We start from the raw sequence: 22,673 nt of genomic DNA, 5'->3' as shown, positions 1-22,673 counted from the left end.
ACCTTATTTTCCCCTTAAAATACAGCAGAAAGCATATTTTGATTTCAGTACATCCAAACATGAACAATCCTTCTTAATGTCATATTTTCCAAAAATCTAGCTCTTGCCCTGTGTTAGGTATTGTCTCCAAAACTGTCCTCTGGCAGGTGGGATCAACGCTCCCCTGGTGCAGGTCCTGTGCCCGTGGTTACAGAGATATTAAGACCAATAATGTTCCTAGAAAGCCACAGATATGCTTATTTTACTACAGCAGCAATCATCGGTGTATACAAGTTAAAATTGGCTGCACTTAACCACTCAGAACTGCTTTTTGTACACTGATGAAATTATAATGAATGCCTTTGAACTATCCTTTATGAATATTTTAAAAAATGATGCTGCCCATCGTCCTCTAATGAGTCAGCCAAATGAAAATAATCATGAGTGGATCAGCCTGCTTTTTTTCAGGTCCCACAAAACTGCTGGTGGATGTATCCTCTCCACACAGCATTATTCCTATTCCAGCAGCGAGGAAATGAACGCTGTTTTTTTAGTGGTCTCAGTTTGCTGAACTGGAGAGGAGGAGGCTCAGGGGAGACCTTATTGCTTTCTACAACGACCTGAAAGGAAGGTGTGGGGAGCTGGGGGTTGGCCTCTTCTCACAGGTAACCAGTGATAGGACAAGAGGGAATGGCCTCAAGTTGTACCGGCAGAGGTTCAGGTTGGAAATTAGGAGACATTTCTTCTCAGAAAGAGTGGTCAGGCATTGGAATGGGTTGCCCAGGGAGGTGGTGGAGTCACCGTCCCTGGGGCTGTTTAAGGAAAGGTTGGACGTGGTGCTTAGGGACAGGGTTTAGTGGGTGACATTGGTGGTATGGTAATGGTTGGACCAGGTGATCTTGAAGGTCTTTTCCAACCTTAAGAATTCTATGATTCTAGATGAGAAGAATGGTGTTTTCCACATAGAATCATAGAATATTCCCCTTTAGAATTTTTTCCATAGGTTGGTTCTTGAGGAATGAGCGGTAAATGATGATTAAATGATTGGGTACTGACGTTAAAATATTTTCGTTCTCCTATTAAATAGCCTTGATGTTGATGCTGGTTGTATCCACTATAAACTGTAAGGCAGAGGTAAATCTTGTTATACAGGATTGTTTTCCAGAAACAGTTTGAGCTCCAAAACAGAGCTGTCCTGCCACAGGCCCCCACAGGCCCGGGGCTGAGGCCAGCGTCGCGGCTGCCCCTTTAAGACTCTCCCCATTTTGCCCCCTGCCCTGCACCAAGATGGCGCCCACGCCTTCACCTTCCCCCCCCCTCCGCCGCATTACGCCCCCGGCGCCCTGCGTAAAGATGGCGCCCCCTTCCCTTCGCGCCCGCTCCCAAGATGGCGGCGCCCTCCTCCCCTGACTAGCGGCGGCCGCCGCCATGCCGGGCGGGTGAGGTCAGTTCCTGGGTGGGGCGGCCGCGGTGCGGTCAGGGCCGAACAAAAGGAGCCGGAACCGGCGTGAGGGAGGGAGGGGAACGGGACGGACGGGACGGCGGGGCCAGGTGGGTGCGGGTGGCGATGGTGGGGAGGCTGGGGTGCGTCCCCCCGTCCCCCCCTGCGTTCCCCCCCTCAGCGGCTGGGAGGGGACGGGCAGGGCACGGCGGGGTCTGGGGGTGCCTGAGGGGGGATCCGTGAGGGGATGAGGGGATGGCGGCGGGCGGGGAGGATGTGCTGAGTAACGGGGCGCCCAGTCCTGCCCCCCCGGGCCCGCCGCCACCGCCCTGACAGCCGGGGGGGGGCCGGGGCTGGTGGCCCCCGGGTGTGTGGGGCGAGGTCCGGGCTCCTTCCTTTCTTCCCTGGTGGTGGGGCGGGTTGGGGCTGCTGGCTTTGCTTAATTTCTGGCTTCTTTCCTAGCGGATGTTTTATATATATATATATATATATATATATATATATATATATATATTTCTTCCCCAAAATGTGAGGTGACGTGGTAGCTCGGAGGGCAGGTGTGGGGTTGAGGAGCTGCCGGTGTGAGCGGGGTTTGGGGGGTGCTGGGCTTGGGGTGGTGCTGAGGCTGTCACCCGAGGAGACGTAGGGAGGGAAGGTCAGAGAGTCCTCTCCCTTCAAGCTTTCCTTTGTAGCAGTCTGGCACGGCTGAAATAGAATCGCTTTGATTACGAGTGGGCCACTTCAAAATCTGCCACCCCCAATGCCAGCTTTGGGAGCAGGAGGAATGTGCTCTTAGCGGAGCATCTTTACCTGTTATTTTTAGTGATATATCTTCCTTTTCCAGTGCTTTTTTCACCTCTTGTTGACAAAATGCTGTCAGAAGTTCTGCAGTCCTCCATGGCTGGGTGCTTGAGCGATCTCTCAAAGCCTAGGGTTGCTCCCTTGTCTGTTTTCCCATGCCCTGTGCTGACATGCAGGAAGCAAGGAAAAAAACAGCTGTTGTAATCCTTGGTGGTGGTGCTAAACTGCTGCTGCTTTTAAGGTGAACATTGGTAGATATGTGTTGAGAAGAAAGGGAGCAGTTGCTTGAATCCAAAATTGTAAGGGAGATGATCTGCATTTTCAGATTCCTGTTGGTAACATTTAAAGTAATTTTGAACTTGTCAGGCTAGAAAGTAAGTAGTAAAGCCATGAGTTGTTATTCTCATCTGTTAAAATCTAGACCTTTCTTCCACGAGGTTAATCTCTTTTTACCAGTTTGGGTCTAGTTATAAGAGTAGAATTCCACATCTCCTTTAGCTGGGTCTGTAACACTGGCTTTTTGATAGCTTCTGGAATAACAGATGTTGGAGATTCTTTCTTCCTTGCAATTTTACTTAGTTCTTAAAGGTTTTAACATCCTAGGTATCAGGGTGTCTCTTCTTGGTTCCCGCTGTCCTTCTGAGTTATGCCTTGCATCTTAGACATCCTCTCCCAGGCTTTTACTTGACGTGGTCCCTCTGTGAACTTGATTCTCTCTTCTTTGCTGATAATCTCTGCTTAATTTCAGGGAAGCTGTTCCCATGGCGTGTGGGGAATGCAACGCTTCAGCACCCGCTCAGGATCCAGCACGCAGGAACATCATCCACTTCCAGCACAGAGAACTGAAGTGCAGATAGCAGAACCCAGCTGCAGGGTAAGGGTTTCAGGCCAGCTCTGGAGTGGCGTGGTAAAGACAAAGTAATTCACTACAATGTGACTTAAATATAGTTGCAGAGCACAGGGCAGTGATGAGGTGACTGATAAAGAGCAAGGAACAAAGGTGGAGGGTGATGTGGGGAGAGTAGTGGTGTGCTTACTAAGTCTGTGAGTGCTTAGCTTGAAGATGAAGAACGAGTAAAGGAACTGAGCATTGTCCAAAGCAGAACGTAACTGTTGCATTCACCCATACGTGTAACTCCTGGCCACATAAACCTCGACTTCTCCTTGTATTAAACAGCAAGAATCTGAAAGCTGTATGTTCTCTGTTCAGTTTGGTAGCTGTTCTGTTTCCTGCAGGGTGACATTTCTGTTGCTGTAGAGGCAGCTCCTAGATAACTTTGCCCAGTTGACTGAGGAGCGCACTTGCTTGTCTCCCACGTGCGTCAATTAGGCAATGGCAGGGACTAGTTGCAGGGAACTCCCTGCCTCCTTGGTTTTCCACTAGGACAGCGTTGAAAGGTGCTGCAGAGTTGCCTGCTTGTCTGCAGGATGAAAGATGCAGTCCAGATCGGTCGTTCTGAGCAATTGAGAGGTTCAGTATGCTGCTTCCAGAGAAGAAGTATCCCTAAGACTTATCTAGTGTTCTGGTTGGTGTTCTGGCAGTTCACTGCTTTTTTTTTTTTTGTGCCGATCCTCTCATGGTATTTGGAAACCCTAACTTTATTCAAAGACAATGTGCATAAATAATTCCTTAAGATATGCCAGAAGCCATGTGTTAAAAGCTAACGCTTCCATGTTTGAAATGTGGAGTGCTTGAAGCCTTCCAGTGATGATTTACTGGAATGCAGTAACTCTAAGCATTCGCTAAATGCTGCTGACATTCAGAAAAATATTCTGTGGTTTGTGGTGCTCTGATGTTTTTTTAATCACAGAATTTGACTGTGTTAAGTTAGTGTTGCTGCTGTGTGATCAGAGCAGGCTTGATCACAGGCCTTCATGTAATTTTTCCACCTTGTAAAGGAGGATTTTGTTCAGTGGGGTATTTAAAAGGGAAGCAAAACTCACTTCCGGTGTTAAATTGAGCTTCTCTGGCCTCTAAGAAAACGAGGAGCACAGTCATGCAAGCGGAGAATGGAGGGGAAGGACTTAAATTTTGTGGAGGCTCCTCAACATAAGGGGATGGATGCATAGCAATTGTTCTGATAACGATGAACTCTGAACATGCTCTGTTGCAGTGCAACAAGCCTCCTCCCTGTGCTTTTTTTCCATGTAAATGTTTTCAAAACTAACCTCAGTTTAGGATATGCAAACTACTACTGAACAGGCATTTAACGGTCTGCGTGGCTTGAAGACTTCTTGAACTCTTCCAAGCAGCTTTTTCCTGACACTGTTGATCAGATGTATTTTGTATTGCAGCGTGGGTTATCTATGGCCCTCTTGCTGCTATCAAACTGCATCTGAAACTAAAACCTGTTCAGTCGTGACCTCCCTGCTGAAATAATAGTGCTTCCTCCTCCTGCGCTAAGCATTGTTAATGTTTGCTGTAGAATTACCTTGGCGATACAAAGCTTCTCTGTTGTGACAAATTTGCAAGCCATTTCTTTAGCTCCAGCCTACCTTTGTGCACAGTAGAGCCGTGCACTGGACTAGTTAATAGGTTCTGCTTTAGGCTTGTGGCTTTACCAGCTCTCTGACTGCAGGTTAGATGGCCTGTCCCTTATCTCTCACCTAATGCAGTCAGAATGTTCTGAGCTGGAAGTCACAGCCACTGTTTTGAAGCTTAGGGTCCTGAAGGCAAGTTTTGTAGTGCTGGGGATAGGTAGGTAAACATGCATGCGCTCCTCGTCTTTTGTCAGGCTGAGGCTAAATGTTGTTGTGCTGATAGCTGGTGCCTTACGTTGCTCTTGTCTGATCATCTTTCATCTTCGGTTCATCTTGTTGGGTGTTGCCACAGCCGTTTCCGAGCTAATAGATTTGTGCATGTTGTGTCAGTCTGTCAACAATCAATTATGATTACCCTTAAGAGTTTTCGCTTGCTTTGAATCTAGTCTCTTGATTTCTTAATCTCTTGTTAGATCTGTCAAAGCTCTGCTCTGCCCACCATTTGTCTTCAGCTGAAAACAGTTGTTTACCTTTTCTTGTATCGGTCTCCAAAGCTGGAATTAAATGCTGAGTAGGCTTTTGCTGCAGTTGAAGGGCTGCTTGAAGCTGGTCTGGTTGTTCCAAGTTAATGCTGTTGCTATTTTTTAATCTTAGTTATTAACAATTAATAAAATCACTTGCATTTGTCAGTACAAGGGAGTGTTCTGCAGTGTCCTGTTGGAAGAATGCTGTTATACTTTTCCAAGACAAGTTCCAGTGCCCTGTCCTTGAAGCATCTTTTCTGTGGCAAAGAGAAAATTAATTTTGGACAGCAAGCCTGTGCCCGTGTACATCCATAATGCACAAGCTGACACAGGCACTTTTCTCTGGTTCACATCACTGGAGCAAGGCATCTGACAGCGCTGACATTTCCACAGCTGTATCACACTGACATATGGTCCCTGCTCCAAGTGTCAGTGATACAGGTAACTCCAGAGTATGCTCACTTCTGTGCAGCTGGGGCAAAACGCTCTCAAAAGGCAGCAAATGGGGCAGGCCAACCCAGGTCTGATTGTGCAGATGTTCTTCCGTGTACTTGTTAGGACAGGCTTGCTTGTGTGCTGTAAACAGGAGCTGTTGCACTGGGCTTAGGAAAAGAAGGTCGGTCTTGCATCTGACAGGCAGAGTCAAGAGGTTCCTATGAAGATTGTAGTGCAGGTGGGCTATTTTTTCCTTATTTTTTTGTGAGCTTCCGTAAAAGTGTTACCCAGTCAATCGCTTCATCCTTCTGTATCCATTGGCTTGGGTGGGGCTGCATACAGGCTGGTGAATGGTGACATGAAAACCTCCTTACTTTTCTCTCAGCATCGAGTTTGCTGGCTGCTCCAAGTGCAGAATGTAAGTGCTGGCAGCTGCTCTTCCACTAGTCTACCTGCTAGTCTGAATGGTACACACACGATATTTTAAACTTCACATTTGCTTTTCTTGCTCAGAGGTTTTGTTCCACAGGAGAGTTTGTTGCCTTTTTTTTTTTAACTGCAGAAAGGACCAATTGTAAGGATGATAGTTTGTTCAGGACTCTGGCATCTGGCTTCCTTGCTGTTTACTTCTGTAAACAGTGAAGGACAAAATAACTTGAGACTTACTCCATCTCATGGCTTGGACTTTTCCAGTTATCACATGGCTGTCCCTGTGCTTGGAAGGTTTTCTGAGGGGTGCATGAAAGCAGCTCTGTTTTAGCCTTCTCTTTTTATTAGACTCGGAATTAAAGGAAATCATGGGGGAGGGGACACAAATTGCCATTCCCATTTCTGACTTGCAAAGCTCTTTGCATTTCCCAGTGTTTGAACAAAGAGCTCTGTGTCCTGCCCTCCTTTAGCATTTCAGGTGGCAGCATGCTGGGGAGGGAAGCTGTGCTGTGTTGAAAGCTTATTGCAACGTGTTGTAGCTCGTCAATGATCAGGGCTATAGTCTTAAGAGCATCAGTGTTTTTCTTTCCCTTATGTACCTCTGATGCTGTCAGCAGATGAACAACTCCCTCGTTCTCTGGGCTTCTGGTAGGTAAGAAATTGTCAGCAGTGCTTGACTGCCGCTTTGCAGTGTGAGTCTTAGAAATAAGGCCACTGAGAATTAAGAATTTGAAATTCAGACTAAAGAATTGCAGGTGTCTGGCATACAAGACATCCTTGTCTGCCCATACAGATTTGTGTTATGAAATTGCCTCATTGGGAAGCTGCGTCCCACTAAAGGTAAGGACTTCCCTGATTTCAGGGAGGACCTGGAAGTAAGGGATGGAAACTTAGGAAATTCTTGGGCATGTCATGAGATCTTGCATGTAGTCCTGTTTTGCCGGTATCTCCTTTAGTAACAGAATGGCCAAAGGAAAGAAGAGGAGGCTGGATAAAGTATTCAGCAAATGATGAGTCAAGCTGACAAACTAGCCAGTGAAACTGAAGAGTGATGTTCCTGTTCACTTTGTCCCTAGCTGGATAAGGTCAGTAGCTGCAGGCAGGAATTTAAAGCACAGCTCAGCCACGTGCCTGTCTACAGTAAGTCCATCTTCACTTGTGTAGATTGTGGTTGTTTTTTTTTTTTTGATAGAGAAACTGCCCAAAGGAGAGGGTATTCATGCTCCTGCAGCAGTTGCCCTGTTTATTCCTTGTACTTGTTAAATATCACAGGGGTCCTGAGGCTTGTGGAAAGGACTCATGCTCTTGGCTCTGTTGGTCTGATTTATTGGGTAAGATTCGTGCTGCTATATGAGCTGGATACATTGTCAGCTGGATACGTTTAATCTTGTTTCTGAATGATTCCACTATTTAGGCGTGGTGTACTCAGAAAGTCCCTGTTCTTCTAAGATGAGTGATTATCTTTCTCCTCCAGGTGTGTCTAGTAAAACACAGGATTAGTACTCGGTGATGCTTATGGTTGGTTGAAGTCTGGGTGGTTTTGGCAGGCTGTTATGTAAGCCTGGAACTCCCATTTCTTCTGTTTGGCCTGCTCAGCACCGATGCTGTACGTGGTGGGTCGGTGCCCAGCAGGCTGATGTGGGGATGGCATACGGGCCTGGCTTGTTCATACGGGGTGGGCCCTGCCCTTCTTTCTAAGGCTGCATGGTGAGAGGAGCAAACACTCTCCTTTTGGGGAGGAGAGGTAGGGTGCAAACTCGGATCCGGGTAAACCTTCAGGCACTGGAGAGAGATGTAGCATCTAAATGGGGAATATGTGCATTGCAGAGACTTCAGGAGTGTATTTGTGGGCTGCATTGCAGGATACATCGTAATCCCGCTGTATGACAGGGAGGCTTTAGCATACAGGTCTCTCCCTGTGTGGTCTCGGATGTTGCTGCTGCCGCTCTGGGGTGTTCCACCCCGGCTCCGAATTGTGGTGCTCGACGCAGCGCTGCGTTGGTGCAGCTGGAACCCTTGAAGGTAAAGTCATTTCTTAACTGGGGGAGGAACTGCTCAGGGAACTAGCAGGGGTAGCTGGTAGAATGCTGTGGAATGTGAAAGCTGAAACACCTTGAGACAGATAGACACTTGTAAGATTTGTTTCTCAATGTGCAATACCTAAAACCTGTCTGTTTAATTATACCTTTGGAAAACTTCCTTATGCTTCTGATTAGTCCTCAGGGCTTGAGGCACAGACGTTCCTACCTATTGGCTCATGCAGCTTTGATGAAATCAACCTTAAAACTTGAATAAAGCACTCTTTCAAAATCTCACTATCAGCCCTCCGTGTGGTGGAGGTAACTCCGTTTTGAGCAAATCACCTGTTTCTGAGCTGTAGCTGGGAAGCTCTGCAACCTGAGGGATATATGAAGGAGCTCAGAAATTTCTTCACCCAGCCTGCTCAGATACAGTGCTTCTCTCCTGGTTAAGGCTGTTCCTGCTCAGAAACTCCTTTACCGCACACTGAAGTTGGTGGGACTCTGAAGCACGACGAAAACAGCTGTGACTGTCTTGCACATCTATAACGCCCAGGAGGCCAGCCTCACTGTTGTCTGGGGATTCCTCTAGCTACGCAGCACAGAGGCTGAAGTTTCATGATCCGGTCTCTGGATTGACCTCTGCAGCAAACTGCTCACACATCTCCCTCTGCCTGTCCCACTCAGCTCGTGTGTTCGTGCTCAGCCTTCAGTGAGGCTCCGTGACCCAAGTGACTTAGCAAATGACGCTTTTTCTCAGGAAACACTTTACTGCTGACAAAGCACGCTGGAGTTCAGTTCCTGAAGAGCAGAGGCTTGAGATCTCTGCAGTTTTCTTGCTGTTCTTATGGAGCTCGGTCTGGTTTTGGTCACGAGGGAGGTCACTTTTGTTTTGGCCAGCTGTCTTCATGTGAGAACTGTTCCTAGTCTTAAACCAGAATAATATCCTCCTAAATAGCTATTCTGCTGCCCATGTACTTGGTGAGAGTCTGGGTTTCAGCTACCTGCTTGATTTCTCTATGGTGGTTGGACCCTTGGTCCCTCTGGGAAGAATCCTTTGGTGCAGGGGAGCACCAGGTGGCAGAGGTGGCCCCTGAGAATCTGAGTTGAAAGCCCGCAGTCATCAACCCCACAGCAAAACTGCCTGCCCCAGTCCAGGAGGGAGTGTTGCAACAAGAATCGTGTTCTAAGACGATTACAAAATGGATGACTACAAAATAAAGACAACACTTGCATCTCGATGCAGAACAGTCATTGGCCTTTCAGGAGCTAGAAATGGATTGCGTACGTGGGAAGTCTGTGCGAGGAGGGACGCAGCTTTTCCTCCTGCTTTCTCCAGTTTTTGGTGGTCAGTTTTCCCTTTCACTGCAGATGCTGCAAGATTAGATAAGACACGGGGAAATTCCAGCTTCTGCGAAGTGATCCCTTGTTTTATTGCTTCTCATCTGGGATTCAAACAGGGTTTTTGCCACTGCCAGGAGAAGCGGGGACTGGCTATGAATGTCTTTGTCTTCCTCCAGTGACCCTATCATTGTTACTGGAGGGCAGGGGATTTCCTGCTCCACTGTGTCAGGGTTTAATCGCTGATATTGAGCGGTAATGGACTATCATGGGACATCGAAAGAAATGACTTGTGAGCTGCCTTGTAACTGCACAATGTAAAGGCAGATTTCCTACCCCATGTGACGGGTAAATAGAATTAGGGAGCCTGTTGCCCTAATTTCTTGCTGCTTCCCTTCCTAGCTGTCTTGAGGTACAAATCAAAGTAAACACAGTCAGACTGTTGCAAGAAGTAGTTAAGTATTTCCTGGCTTGAGCAGAACTAGCAACCCAGCTCTACAACTCAAGCCTGGAAATGCCTTCACTGTGAGACTGGTTCCTGAAGAGACCTCTTCCCTATTTCATAACCCTGCCAGGGACATCTGTGAAGGGCTAACAGTGTCGCAAAAGCTTTTCTACCAAGAGTAGCGAAGCACAGGAAGAAAGAGGAAAGGATCTTTGGAGAGAAGTGGTATGTAGGCAAGAGGAAAGTTTTTTTTTTTTATTTTTTTATTTGGTGTAGGGTAGGAGTAAGGAGTTGTTTCAGCAGGGAACAGTTCTTTAACAAACAGCATCACTGCTCTCACTGCACGTTCCTGTAAGGAAAAGAGGGATGGGATTCTGCACAGCCCTATGGGAGAGCAACGAGTGGTGCGGCAGCATTTGTTACCTCTTAGAAGTAGTTTGGAAGGAACAGTTGACAGAAGCTCTGCACTGCACCTGGCAGGAGTGTTTAGGATGGATGTGGACTAGCTGGGAGGCTGCTACTGGACTTTGATGGACCCTTAGGGTGGTGTGTGGCTCTCACAGCCGCCCTGACTGGTAGAACAAAAGCTTGGCTTTCCTGTGAGCATGGATGGATTTGGGAAGCCAAACCACGTCCAAGTTAACTGTTCCAGCAGATGGCTGCAGGAGCTGTTGGTGTCCTTGCTTTGCAAAGCTTTCCAGGCTTTCAGTTGGATCATAGAAGTGCAGGACTCCCCTCTGATCGCAGCGGAAGGGATGCAGAGGGTTTGTATTCTTGTTTGTTTTTCCTTGTGGTATTGCAATACGTCAGCCGGCCTGCCTGGCTCTCGCTCTCCAGTAGCTGACCTTCCTGGTTCCTCTTTGAGTTGTTTCTCTTGTGCTCTCATGGCCTGGTGTAGTGGGTGTCTGACAAAAAAATCAGGGTTGGGTCCTTCTGAGAAGGGAAGGAATGGATGGGTAAGGAAACTGGGATAGCATAAGAAGTATGTCGGTGGTGATGAAAAATGTCAGAGCTATAGATTCTCCCTCAGAAAATATGAATATGAAATTGAGTTTGACTCTGAATCATGTCTGTGTGGAAAAACTGAGGAGGCATGCGTTGCTAGGACCTGCAGTGAATCGACCCTTTTAATAACTGGCTTAATTTGAGGTGTTCTAGAGTGCAGGGGGGAGTAAAAGTTTCTGAACCCCGTTTTATCCTGGAATTAATATTCCTGTAGTGTGCGCAGACAGCACTTCTTAAAGCTACCTTGCACATGGACTCTCCTTGTGACGGATGTATTCAGGGAAGGAAGCTGAGGCACAGCTGAAATGCCTTGCCCAGGGCCTTGCAGCAAGCTAGCCACAGGGCTGGGAGGGGGGCTCTGAATTCCTAGTCAGCCCTCTTGTTCTGGTTGCTCAGGTGCTGTTCAGAAGCTGTTCTGTTTTCCTGCTCTTCCCTGTCCCTGTCAATGTGTAATCCTCTTGCCCCAATTTGCATGGCGCACTCCGCAGAGGCGTGCCTGCCACCTCACTTGTGTCCTGCCCCCAAACAGGGCAGCAGTTGCTTCTGATAATGCCGTGTGTGGCCGTCTTCATCCCTTGTTTCTGCAGTGTCCTTCAGACTTCCAGGAGGAGCTTCAAACCCATTCTTCCACAAGGCATAGAAAACCCAGAAGCTTGACTGGTTTGTGATCGCATGAGTTTACTGGTTGGTAAATTCCTCGATTTGCTGTTGTGCTTTGTCTTAGTGAACTTCCGAAACAGATATTGCTGCTTTCTTTCAATGTTCCCCCCTTCAAAAAAAAATGTATCTAGGGTTACCCCAGTCTGTGTTCTGTAGTGGATTAACACAGTACTGGAACCGGGTGGGCAGGAGGGCAAATGCTTCTTCAGGGATGGCTGTCCTCACTCAGTCTACCTCTTGCAGCCTTCCCAAGTAGGACTACGTTGGCATTTGCTGTTTGTTTATTGTTGCAAGTGGCAAACCAGGGAATAACATTCTGTATTTAGTGTCCCTAGGGCATGTGGTGCTTCTGGAGCTCACATTAGGAGGGGCTTCCTTCGCAGTTCTGTGCTGGATAAACACAAACTTCAGTTCTACAAAAGCAGATGGTGTGGGCATGCTGACTAGCCAGTGCTTTATAAAAACCTGCTTCTGAGCCTGCAGCCCCCCAGGGCTTGTCAGGACAGTGTCTGAGTGTTATGAGGAAACGTGCTCGAACCTTTGGTCTTCCTCCGTTACGGCTGAATTGATGGGAGTCTCAGAATGACTGAGAGCTCTGTGCTTCTGCTGCTGAACTTTGCCAGCAAGCGTGATGTGATAGCACTGCTTGCCATGAGAACAAGGTACAACGATTTCGTGAACTTCATTTGTGTTGATCATTCATCAGATATGTGGAAAGTTTCTGAGCTTGCAGTTCCATGAATCGGTCAGGCTCCTGGGTTTTCTATGGGTTGAGGAAGAACGCGTTTGAAGTTCCTTCTGGAAGCTTGAAGGACAGAATGAGCACTGCCACAAGGTCTCTGCTTCCCAGAACCTTTTGGTTTCCTTTGTGACACTTAAATCCCAGCTGAGATGAACTGTGGGTGGGAGTGGTTGCTCAAGGAAGTGAGTTTGTATTTAAGTATGTCGCCCCCTTCCTATGCTTCTGAGGTGAATAAGACAAAGAGCAGCTGTTACAGGATTTCAGTAATGATCTATCAGAGGGCAAGTAATTAATTTTTTCCTTGAAGAATTGCAAAGAGGAAAGCCACAACTCCTGTGGAAGGAAAAGGCATAAGACTGGGCAACTTTGTTCTCTTTTCCAGCTTTCTTGATTAAACGTGTTGAGTTGCATCAGTCAAGTGGTTCTAGGAAGTATAACTATAATGCTGTTTGAGTCATGCAGTGTAGAACTATTTACTCTGTAAAAGAGTAACAGACTCATGACTGCTACGCTGTGTGTGGGGGTTTTCTCTCCTAACAATGCTGGCAAATTCCTTCATCCTGAAATAAAATCCCCAGATAAAACTGCGACCTTCCAGATACTGTTCTGGCAGTGTAGTTTAGGCTGGTCCTGGGAGCTTGCTGTAGGTGTGAATTTCTTAACCGCAGACTTCTAATGACAAGTATCAGTTCTGATGGCTTGTGACAGCTCATTTGTCAGGGAAAACAAAAATAGCTTCACAGCCACAGCTGTAGCAAATTACTCAGAGGTAGCCTTGTTCATTTGTGTCCAAGTGACTTGAAACAGGGACTCAAATAATTCCAGTCTTGCTGTGCCAGCACTTAAAACGTGAGGTTTCCCGATACCCTCTAGAGAAGCAGAACAAAAGAGTTGAAGTTAGTAATGCCTGCTTGTGTTTTCCTTTCAGGTGAATCATGATTCCAGTCACTGAGTTGCGATACTTTGCTGACACGCAGCCAGCATACCGCATCCTGAAGCCATGGTGGGACGTCTTCACGGACTACATTTCCATAGTAATGCTGATGATCGCAGTGTTTGGAGGGACACTTCAGGTCACCCAGGACAAAATGATTTGTTTGCCCTGTAAATGGGTTACCAAAGACTCCTGCAATGACTCTGTCAGAGGCTGGACAGCCGTAACCCCGGAGCGCACCTACTATAACTCCAGTCTTGTTCCCTCTGCTGATACAGGGCCGACGGGGATCCGGTATGATTTGGACCGGCACCAATATAACTACGTGGATGCGGTGTGTTATGAAAACCGCCTTCACTGGTTTGCCAAGTATTTCCCTTATCTGGTGCTGCTGCACACTCTCATCTTCCTGGCTTGTAGCAATTTCTGGTTCAAATTCCCACGGACCAGCTCCAAGCTGGAGCACTTTGTGTCTATTTTGCTTAAGTGTTTTGACTCTCCATGGACAACGAGGGCATTATCTGAGACGGTGGTGGAAGAGAGTGATACCAAGCCGGCGTTTGGGAAAATGAATGGCTCCATGGACAAGAAATCCTCCACAGTCAGTGAGGATGTGGAAGCCACTGTTCCCATGCTGCAGAGAACAAAGTCTCGAATTGAGCAAGGGATCGTGGACCGCTCTGAGACGGGAGTCTTAGACAAAAAGGAAGGTGAACAGGCCAAAGCACTTTTTGAAAAAGTGAAAAAGTTCCGTACACATGTGGAAGAGGGAGATATAGTGTACCGCCTCTACATGAGACAGACCATCATCAAAGTAATCAAGTTCATCCTGATCATCTGCTATACCGTTTACTATGTCAACAACATAACGTTCGATGTTGACTGTAAAGTGGACATTGAGAGCTTGACTGGCTACAGGATGTACCGCTGTGCTCATCCTTTGGCCACTCTCTTCAAAATTTTGGCGTCTTTCTACATCAGTTTGGTGATAGTCTATGGCTTGATCTGCATGTACACGCTCTGGTGGATGCTGAGGCGATCGCTCAAGAAGTACTCCTTCGAGTCTATCCGGGAGGAGAGCAGCTACAGCGACATTCCTGACGTGAAAAATGACTTTGCTTTTATGCTCCACCTGATTGACCAGTATGACCCCCTTTACTCAAAGCGCTTCGCTGTCTTTCTGTCAGAGGTGAGTGAGAACAAACTGCGGCAGCTGAACCTCAACAATGAGTGGACTCTGGAGAAGCTGCGCCAGAGGATCACCAAGAACTCCCAGGACAAGCTGGAACTGCATCTGTTCATGCTGAGTGGCATTCCTGACACGGTTTTTGACCTCATTGAGCTGGAGGTCTTGAAGTTGGAGCTTATCCCTGATGTCACTATTCCCCCAAGCATCGCCCAGCTCACCAGCCTTAAGGAACTATGGCTCTACCACACCGCTGCCAAAATTGAGGCTCCAGCCCTTGCCTTCTTGAGGGAGAACTTGAAGTCTCTGCACATCAAGTTCACAGACATCAAGGAGATTCCTCTTTGGATTTACAGCCTGAAGACACTAGAGGAGCTTCATCTGACGGGGAATCTGAGCGCTGAGAACAACCGGTACATTGTAATAGATGGACTGAGGGAGCTGAAGAGGCTGAAGGTGTTGAGGTTGAAGAGTAACCTCACCAAGCTGCCACAGGTGGTGACGGATGTTGGTGTGCATCTTCAGAAGCTTTCCATCAACAATGAGGGCACCAAGCTCATTGTTCTCAACAGCCTTAAGAAGATGGTCAACCTGACAGAGCTGGAGCTGATCCGTTGTGACTTAGAACGCATTCCTCACTCCATCTTTAGCCTCCACAATCTGCAGGAGATAGACCTGAAGGACAATAACCTCAAGACCATTGAGGAAATCATCAGCTTCCAGCACTTACATCGTCTCACTTGCCTTAAATTGTGGTACAACCACATTGCCTACATCCCCATGCAAATAGGCAACCTCACCAACTTAGAGCGCCTTTACCTGAATCGGAACAAGATAGAAAAGATCCCCACCCAGCTCTTCTATTGCCGAAAACTTCGGTATTTGGATCTCAGCCACAACAACTTGACTTCCATACCGCCGGACATAGGACTCCTCCAAAATCTGCAGAACCTGGCTGTGACAGCCAACAGGGTAAGTGAGAAAATGCAAGCGTTCCTATGTGAGTAGAAGTAGCTCTGATACTTCCATTGTCTGTGTGATTAAACATGGTACCCTGGTGTGTGAAATACTCCTGGCACTGCCGTTCTGTTTAAACTCTCAAGCTTTTGTTTCTCTCTGAGGGTTTTATCTAAGGCAAATAACTCCAGGGGCCATTCTTTCTTTGAACACCTCTTGTTTTGTAGCACTTCTTATCTTGCAGTGAAATTGCTTTTAAGTGGCAGTTGGAGGCTATTTCATAAATCCTGTCTTAATTGTTTCTTTGCAGTTGGAAGCTTGTATTCTCTAGATTGACATCAGATTTGGGCTTAAAATGAAGGTCTGAGAAACGATAGTCTTAATTTAGCACTATCCACTTAAGCCTATGTACTTCCACTGTGTGTGTACACCATGACAGCAGCCATCTAGGGGGTGTGTGGCTCACGACTTGGCATGTAGCACTCCTCATTTCTGGGGAATACTCTATAGTTCAGTCTTGTAAAATACATTTGCGTGAGAAGCTGAAAATGGACAAACTTGAGAAAAGTGATTCTTGAGCTGTCACACGCGAAATGCGTTGTCTTGTTCCACAAAGGTGACTTTCCAGAAGGCAGGTTTGTTCTCTCCATTGTGCGTACTCTTACTCAGGAGAGTGAACTGCACCAGGTTCATCACTTGACAGTCAGCTGGATGTGAAAGTGAACTGACAATTCTTTCCTACTGAGGGTAGGAGGTGTGGTGGCACCTCGCTGTGCCTCACTCTGGTGGCTGCGTGCCTTCTTGGGTAATCCCAGGTAGGGGAAGTCTGAGCTCGAGCTGTCTGAGTGCAAGGCAGGTTAGAAGGGATGGCTGTGTGCTATGCTGCCTAGTTGCCCTTGTGGCAGAAGTTCAATTGCTTAAAGCAAAATTTACCCACGGGTTTTCTTGTATCTTTGTTCTGTGTTTGGGATGAAGGAGACTCCGTTTACCAGGTAGCACAAAGATCAACCTGTGACTGCACAGGCTGTGCTGAGCTGGAAGACTCCCTGAGGCCTTCATTCACTGTTTGCTGAAGTTTGCCATGCAAAAGGCTCTAACAGAACTGTACGAAGTACAGACAGATGGATGAGTGGCTTCTGGGTTGTCAGTGAGCATGCAGTAGAACTGTCCTGGTTTTCACTGCCATATATCGAGACCCTTACTGCTACTGGCAAGATGTCTCCGTAACTGAACACTGTCGCGTTCTCTGAGAGAAGCAGACACAGCAGCTCGAGGACTGTGTGGCTTTTGCAAGGCAAACATTCTCAGATCAAGTTTTTACTTTCTAACGCAGTTCAGTACGACAGTTTCTAAAACTCCAGCCAGCGTTTTCAGGTTAGTATCTGAAAGTTTAAGCCTGTCTGCGCCCCTGAGGAATAACAGCAAGCAGCAGCCACTCGACTGTCCCAGTTCAAGAGCTGCTCACTCGGTTTCCCCAGCGCTAGTGGCCTGGGTGGCTGCGCATCAGTTTGCATGGATGGCTTAAGCTCTGGTGAACTTCATGGTACGCACACATGACTTCATACTGGGTTAAAAGCTAAAATATTTTCTCAGGGTGAGTGTGGCTGATGGGTCACCACACCTTCTGAGAATGGTGTTAAGCGAAGAGGAGGAAGTTTTTAACAACTCTCAAGCTGCTGTTCCTAACTCTGTCCCGTTTGTCTTCTGGCAGCCTCGCAAACAGAGCTTCCTGAGGGTTAATCTGCAGTATAGCCTCTGCAGTTTTGGGGTGGAGCCTCTCTTGGAGGAAGAGGAGTTGGAGGCAGCTCCGCTTTCTGCATCAGAATATGGCACCACCCTGTTTTCTCTGCAAAAATACTAATGCAGCAGGGAAGGTGGAGCAGCCTTCGTGCCAGCGTGTTCCGAAGCGGAAGGTGGTGAGGCCCTGGTGCAGCAGCTAAGCTGCTTATATCCCTTGCAGGTGCCTGGGCAGTGCCAGTTACCCTGGGGCTCAGACAGCCTGGTTATTTACCAGGGAACAATGACAGCAAGAAACAAAAGAACTGGTAGGCTGGCATTTCCCAAGACCAGGAGTTACCTCAAATGTCCTTTCTTAGCAAATAGATACTCCTGGAGTTGGCTGGTACCAGCGTACGGTTCTGGGAAGCAGGCCATAGCATGCTGCTTCCTTCCTAAACCAATACTTGTCCCTTAAATAACTGTATTATTTTCAAGAGTCTGTAATCATTTGATTGCACGTTGCTGTTTGCATAACACTTGATAGTAGCAATGACACTGGCTGAATTTAAATGCATTTAATTGGTCTTGTCTTGGCTTTTCATTGGACTCAATCTCATTCAGAACTGATTACAGCCAGTTCAGTTGTATCATGCATAATTCAAGTTGTAAAAAAGGCATGTCTGGGCTTAAGGGCAAATAAGTCTTCATGAGACTTTAAGGAGAGAGTACTGAATTGGTGCATTTAATTCCTGTCCTAGTATTTGTTAAACCTTAGCTATATTTTCTTAGAAATTCACTAGAAGGAGGACTGGGCTAATAGAAATGTCTTAGTAAATTAGCGACTTAAATTAGTGACTTAAATTAATCACTTGAAGGTGGTGGTGGGAAAGCTAACAGTTGCTGGCTTCGTGCTTTGTAGCACTGTCATTGTCGTCCCCCCCTCCTCCAAAAAAGCCACGCGCTTTGGAGCCTAGAACATCCTTGCAGCATTTCCAAGCCCTGCAGAAATGATGGAAGACTGCTTGCAGTTCTGAGGGCCTGGAAATTATACCCACGTAGCTTTGCTCCAGGAAATGGAAAGGGCGTGCATAAAAACCCAGCGTTTTGTGTATGTAACGGAAGTGTACAGCACGAAGACTGAAGAATGATCTGGTTTAAAGCAGTTAGTATAATAAGATCTCAAAGCCTAGAGGTACCAAACAGTTATGAGGTCTGCTGGCAGGGCAGTGCTCCGAGAGGAGCTGGAAAAGACATGACTACTGGGAGAACTGTGGTGGGAAGCCTTATGGTGTGGTGACTCCTACTTTGGGAGCAGTCCTTGTGGTGGAAAGCAGGAGCTCACCTAAGGGAGAAGTGGATGACTGAAAACTCTGTAAAGCCTGGAACACTGTGTGCACTTGTTTGAGCCTGTTCTGTTTGGTGACTTTGCCTGTGATTGTGTTTTGTTTTTTTTTCCTCCCCTCCAGATCGAGAGTCTACCACCAGAGCTGTTCCAGTGCAGGAAGCTGAGAACCTTGAACCTGGGAAACAATGTGCTGCAGTCCCTCCCCTCCCGGGTTGGAGAGCTGACAAATCTCTCACAGATCGAGCTGCGGGGGAACCGCTTGGAGTGCCTGCCAGTGGAGCTGGGAGAGTGTCCTCTGCTGAAACGTAGCGGGCTGGTGGTAGAGGAGGACTTGTTCAACACACTGCCCTTGGAAGTCAAAGAGCGGCTGTGGAGGGCAGACAAAGAACAAGCCTGAGCCCCTGAAAGAAGGGAAAAACCTCTGACCAGCTAGAAGGAAACACAAGGCCATTCCAGTCCCCTTTTTCCCAGATCCTCCCCTTCCTCCCCTCCAATCACTATCAGACTAGCCAAGGAGTCCCTAAACAATCATGACTCTGACTGAGGCTGCTTCTTGCCTCAGATGCAGGATGGGGAAAGCTTGGGATCAGGATGAGGATCAAGGCAGGTTAGATGGCTTCTGAGCAAGGGCCGGTGGGATAAGAGGTGTTGCTGCTCTTCTGGACAGGAGGTGGGGTGAGGTGGATGGTGCTGGTGAGAAGAAATGACCTTTGAATGAAGGAGAACAGGAAACACGGGGATTGCTGCACTGCCTCAAATGGGGATTTTATGTGTCAGGGACTGAGAGTGTCCAGTGTCCTGCAAGCAAGAATCAAGAGCCTAGGAAACCTCCTGAACCTCCATCTCTGTGACACCTGGTACAGTTTCCCTCCAGCTCAGCAATTCAGTAAGTGAGGCCCTGCAGTGGGGGTAAGATAGGATACAGACAGCGGATTTCTATCTAGATGTTGGCATTAGGATTCGGGGGGGGTAAATTTATCTCAGACATCAGCTTGGATGCAGGATCATTTTTTGTTACTAATTGTATTTCCCTCTTGCACTTGACATGCTGTCCTCTGCCCCTAGGGAAGGAATCGGTCCTCCCCCCAGCTCAGTCTGCACATTTGAGGTTGCACTATTTTTAACGGTTTCAAGTCACCTGTGCTGATGAGCAGATCACACAGTGTCCTTCTCCAACTGAGGTGTTGGAGGCACTAACTGAAATAATTCCAGAGCTTTAGCCTGTTCTGAAATGGATGGTTGTAGTACAAGCGGGAGAAGATCTGGATAAAGAGCGGTTGGAGTGTATAATTTGTTCTCCCAGAAGCACTGAGTTACTTCAGGATCTGGCTTTTAAAGTTTTCAATTTTAAATTCCTGGTATTCTGTCATGTGGCAAATGCGAACACAAAACTGACCAGTGTGTCAAGGTCTCTCCCAGGGTCGATTGGTGTTTATGGTAAAGAGGAATGCTCAGTTTTCCTCTGCCCCCTCCCCATGAAGTTGTTAGATGTGTTGCCAAGTGTTCTTTAGGAGAACAAACCACAGACCTGCTTGATTTTGGTTTTTATCCTGTTGCCCTTCTCACTTTAGCAGCTGTCAGTTCCTGTTACACCTCTTGTGCTACATAAGAGGCTAATCCCAATTGAACTCGGTGCTGGAAAAGTAACCTGTCCTCCTGTTTCGTTCCCCCATTGTTAAGGAGCAGTCTGAGAACCCTCTGTGGACTGAGCTTGAAATCCCTGGGACAGAGCAGCCTTTATTGAAACAAGCCTGACCTGTTTGGTATTGTTTGACAAAACCCTGCACTGGCAGAGGTAGATAACTCGTGATAGCTACTGCTAAACGTGTCCTCGAGGTGGGGTGGTGAAGGTGTGCCTGCAGTACACCCTAAGTCTGCGCTTTTCCATCAGAAGGAAGAGGAGAGGCTCGTGGACTTGCAGGTCCCGGTTGCAATACTCTGCATCAAGCCGGTAGGTCGTCTGCGAGGTGGAGTGCTGCAAGCTGAGGCATCGAGTGTTTTGGAGGCCTCCCGTGTGTGTGAAAGGGGGAAGCTGCAGCCGTCTCCGAGAGCGGTTCCTGGCAAACGGCCAGCGAGAGCACTGGCTTAGCAAATCCCGGTGATCCCTTGGGTGTTGGTGCACTAGGGCACACTATGGCTTTCTTCATCAGATGTAAGATATGAAATATGCACACTAAATACGCCGAAACCATGGACAATGTTAAATGGGCTCTGGATTTGTTGATGTTCAGATGCTTAAATAAAGCTACATTAAAATCTAGGAAATCTGTTTATAAAACTGCTTTTAAGGAAGATGTAAATTCTGCCTCCCTTAGTTCATCATGAGAAGTCTAAACAGTCCAGGGGAATAACGTAATTAAATCTCCTTATCTGGAAGGCAAGGCACTCTAAAAGCTCTTCTTGTTTGTAACAGGGTTAGCCTGGTGAAATCGTGTTAGGGTTGGGGCCACTGCTGAAGCAATGGGGGAAGAAAGTTACTCCAAAATGCGCTGCATCAGAGCAAACGCTGGTGCTCAGAAGCGTTAATGCTGATGCTTCTTGGATTGGACTCATTCACGCGAGCGTTTTTGGATTGACGGGAGAGGAATTGCTAGGTGGACTTAATGCTGCTTAAGTAAGGCAGGAGTGGCTTTAGGCTTACCGACAGTAATGCTGTTTTCCAGCCCGTCCCTCGTGGTGGCTGCAGGGGCAGGGTGAAGGGTGTATTGGAGGGTGAAGGAAGCCTTTTTTTTCTTCCTTATTTGGTGCCAAAATATTGTGCTGGAGAGCAATCGTAATTGAATAGAGGCTTGAACTCTGTATTGTATTCAAGGCCATTGGGTAATTGGTTTACAACATGTGCATTTTAGGCTAGGCAGGGCTGAAAAGGCATTGCACCTTGCAGAGTTTTAACCTAGCTTACAGGAACAGGATTTTAACCTAGCTTACGGGAGCAGAGGGATTTCTCCTGTGTGTCTAGGTCATCGTGGATGAGTGCTTTGACTCTTGATTCTAGGTGCGATGCTAGTTATGCAATTAAACTCTGTGCAGCTAGGCTAGAATTTTCTATAAGCAGCTCCTGCTTATATGCTGCAGTGCTTCTAGAAGCTTGTAAGTCTCCTGAACTGCATATGTCAGTGCTGAATTCATAGGAGAAGTGGGCAATATTCTGCTAGAAGCGAGAATCTCTAACTTCTATCAAATACCAGAGCTACGCTGCTGCTTGCTGAGTAGACTGTCCTATGCCTGAGGTCTACAAAGCAATTTTTAAGACAGGCCAGTATTGATCGTGCATGGAAACACTAGCTTTTTGCTCCTATTTCGATATTCCAAGCTCAATTTTTCAATCATGGCTGCTAGGGCTTGAGATAGCTTCCTGGGTGGCAAAATTGGAATAAGCAGTCTGATAAGTTCCTGTACCAGAAACACAGGTGGCACGAAAATAAATCGCCTTTCTGGAAGATGGCATTATTTACTATCTGCTCCTCACATGTGCTTTTTGGTCTTCCATGAGATAGATACTGGTTCCAGAGTATCAGTTTCCTATGATGAAATGGAAGAAGCTTTAAAACTTCAAGGATAGGGTCTAAACCACGAGGTCCTGAACACGTTTGCTGCTTAAGACTCCAGCAAAACTCAACCCACAGCACAGTGAGCCAGTCCACTTCCCATACCTGTCTGGATTGCTCAGTTTGAGGGATGAGCTTACATCAGCAATCCCTCCCCATTTGCAAGCACTTGATCAGTGAATATTATATTTTTTATTTTCTTTCAAGTCTGTCAGCCTGAAGCTTAGCTTTTTCCGACACAGATCTGTATGTTCAGAAAAAATTTCAACCGAAGCAGACAATCAACAGGTCAGCATCTTATTTTCCTGGCCTGTCTTTTCAAAGCACTCTAGTTAATAGCAAAACAAGTTTATTAGCTGCTAAACTATAAAAGCAACTTGAATTAAAACTGTTTCCTTAATAGCACTGCTGAACTGAATGAGTTCTTGGAGCCCCTGTTGATCACAAGCATGATCATCCCATGCTAGGACTGAAGGTTAGTAAAATGGAATTCTACCTTTCCTGCTAAATACCCCAAAAAGTAGTAAGTTGCAACTAATTTTTTGAACTAACTGTAAGGCAAGGGATGCCAAACCCATTAAATATGTTAAAACTCGCTGTATCTCTGAAACTATGCACTGGAATGTAAGCTGAAGCTTTTCTTTAAGATTGATTTCTGAATTTACTATTTGGTCTCTAGCTAA

General features: G+C 47.0%; 1 protein-coding gene across 3 annotated transcripts; it reads left to right on the top strand.

Annotated features, from left to right (window-relative positions):
* The first annotated feature begins 1,272 nt into the window (after positions 1-1,272).
* On the top strand, positions 1,273-20,707 carry LRRC8A (leucine rich repeat containing 8 VRAC subunit A). 3 transcript variants are annotated; one of them, XR_013940983.1, is made up of 5 exons: positions 1,434-1,530; positions 2,970-3,095; positions 13,230-15,393; positions 18,564-19,328; positions 20,123-20,707. XR_013940983.1 is itself a non-coding variant. In XM_080562371.1 (4 exons), exons 3-4 carry the CDS (start codon positions 13,237-13,239, stop codon positions 18,837-18,839), a joined length of 2,433 nt encoding a protein of 810 aa, XP_080418497.1. In that variant the 5' UTR covers positions 1,273-1,423; positions 2,970-3,095; positions 13,230-13,236; the 3' UTR covers positions 18,840-20,707. The 3 variants fall into 3 exon arrangements, 2 of the variants coding, with proteins under 2 accessions (XP_080418497.1, XP_080418496.1); XM_080562371.1 differs by lacking the exon at positions 1,434-1,530 and adding an exon at positions 1,273-1,423 and having other exon boundaries at positions 18,564-20,707; XM_080562370.1 differs by having other exon boundaries at positions 18,564-20,707.
* Positions 20,708-22,673: the final 1,966 nt, after the last annotated feature.

This window comes from Anser brachyrhynchus, assembly GCF_964034855.1.
Source record: "Anser brachyrhynchus genome assembly, chromosome: 19".
In the NCBI taxonomy this organism is placed as follows: Eukaryota; Metazoa; Chordata; class Aves; order Anseriformes; family Anatidae; genus Anser; species Anser brachyrhynchus.
The sequence above is the reverse complement of the archived record's forward strand: the minus strand, read 5'-3'. Positions and strand labels throughout refer to the sequence as shown.

What these genes read in the sequence shown, in the direction of transcription:
- LRRC8A (XM_080562371.1), top strand. Translation starts at nt 13,237, where the DNA reads ATGATTCCAGTCACTGAGTTGCGATACTTTGCTGACACGCAGCCAGCA. An exon ending in TGGCTGTGACAGCCAACAGG is followed by an intron (nt 15,394 to 18,563) that starts GTAAGTGAGAAA and finishes CCTCCCCTCCAG; the next exon opens with ATCGAGAGTCTACCACCAGA.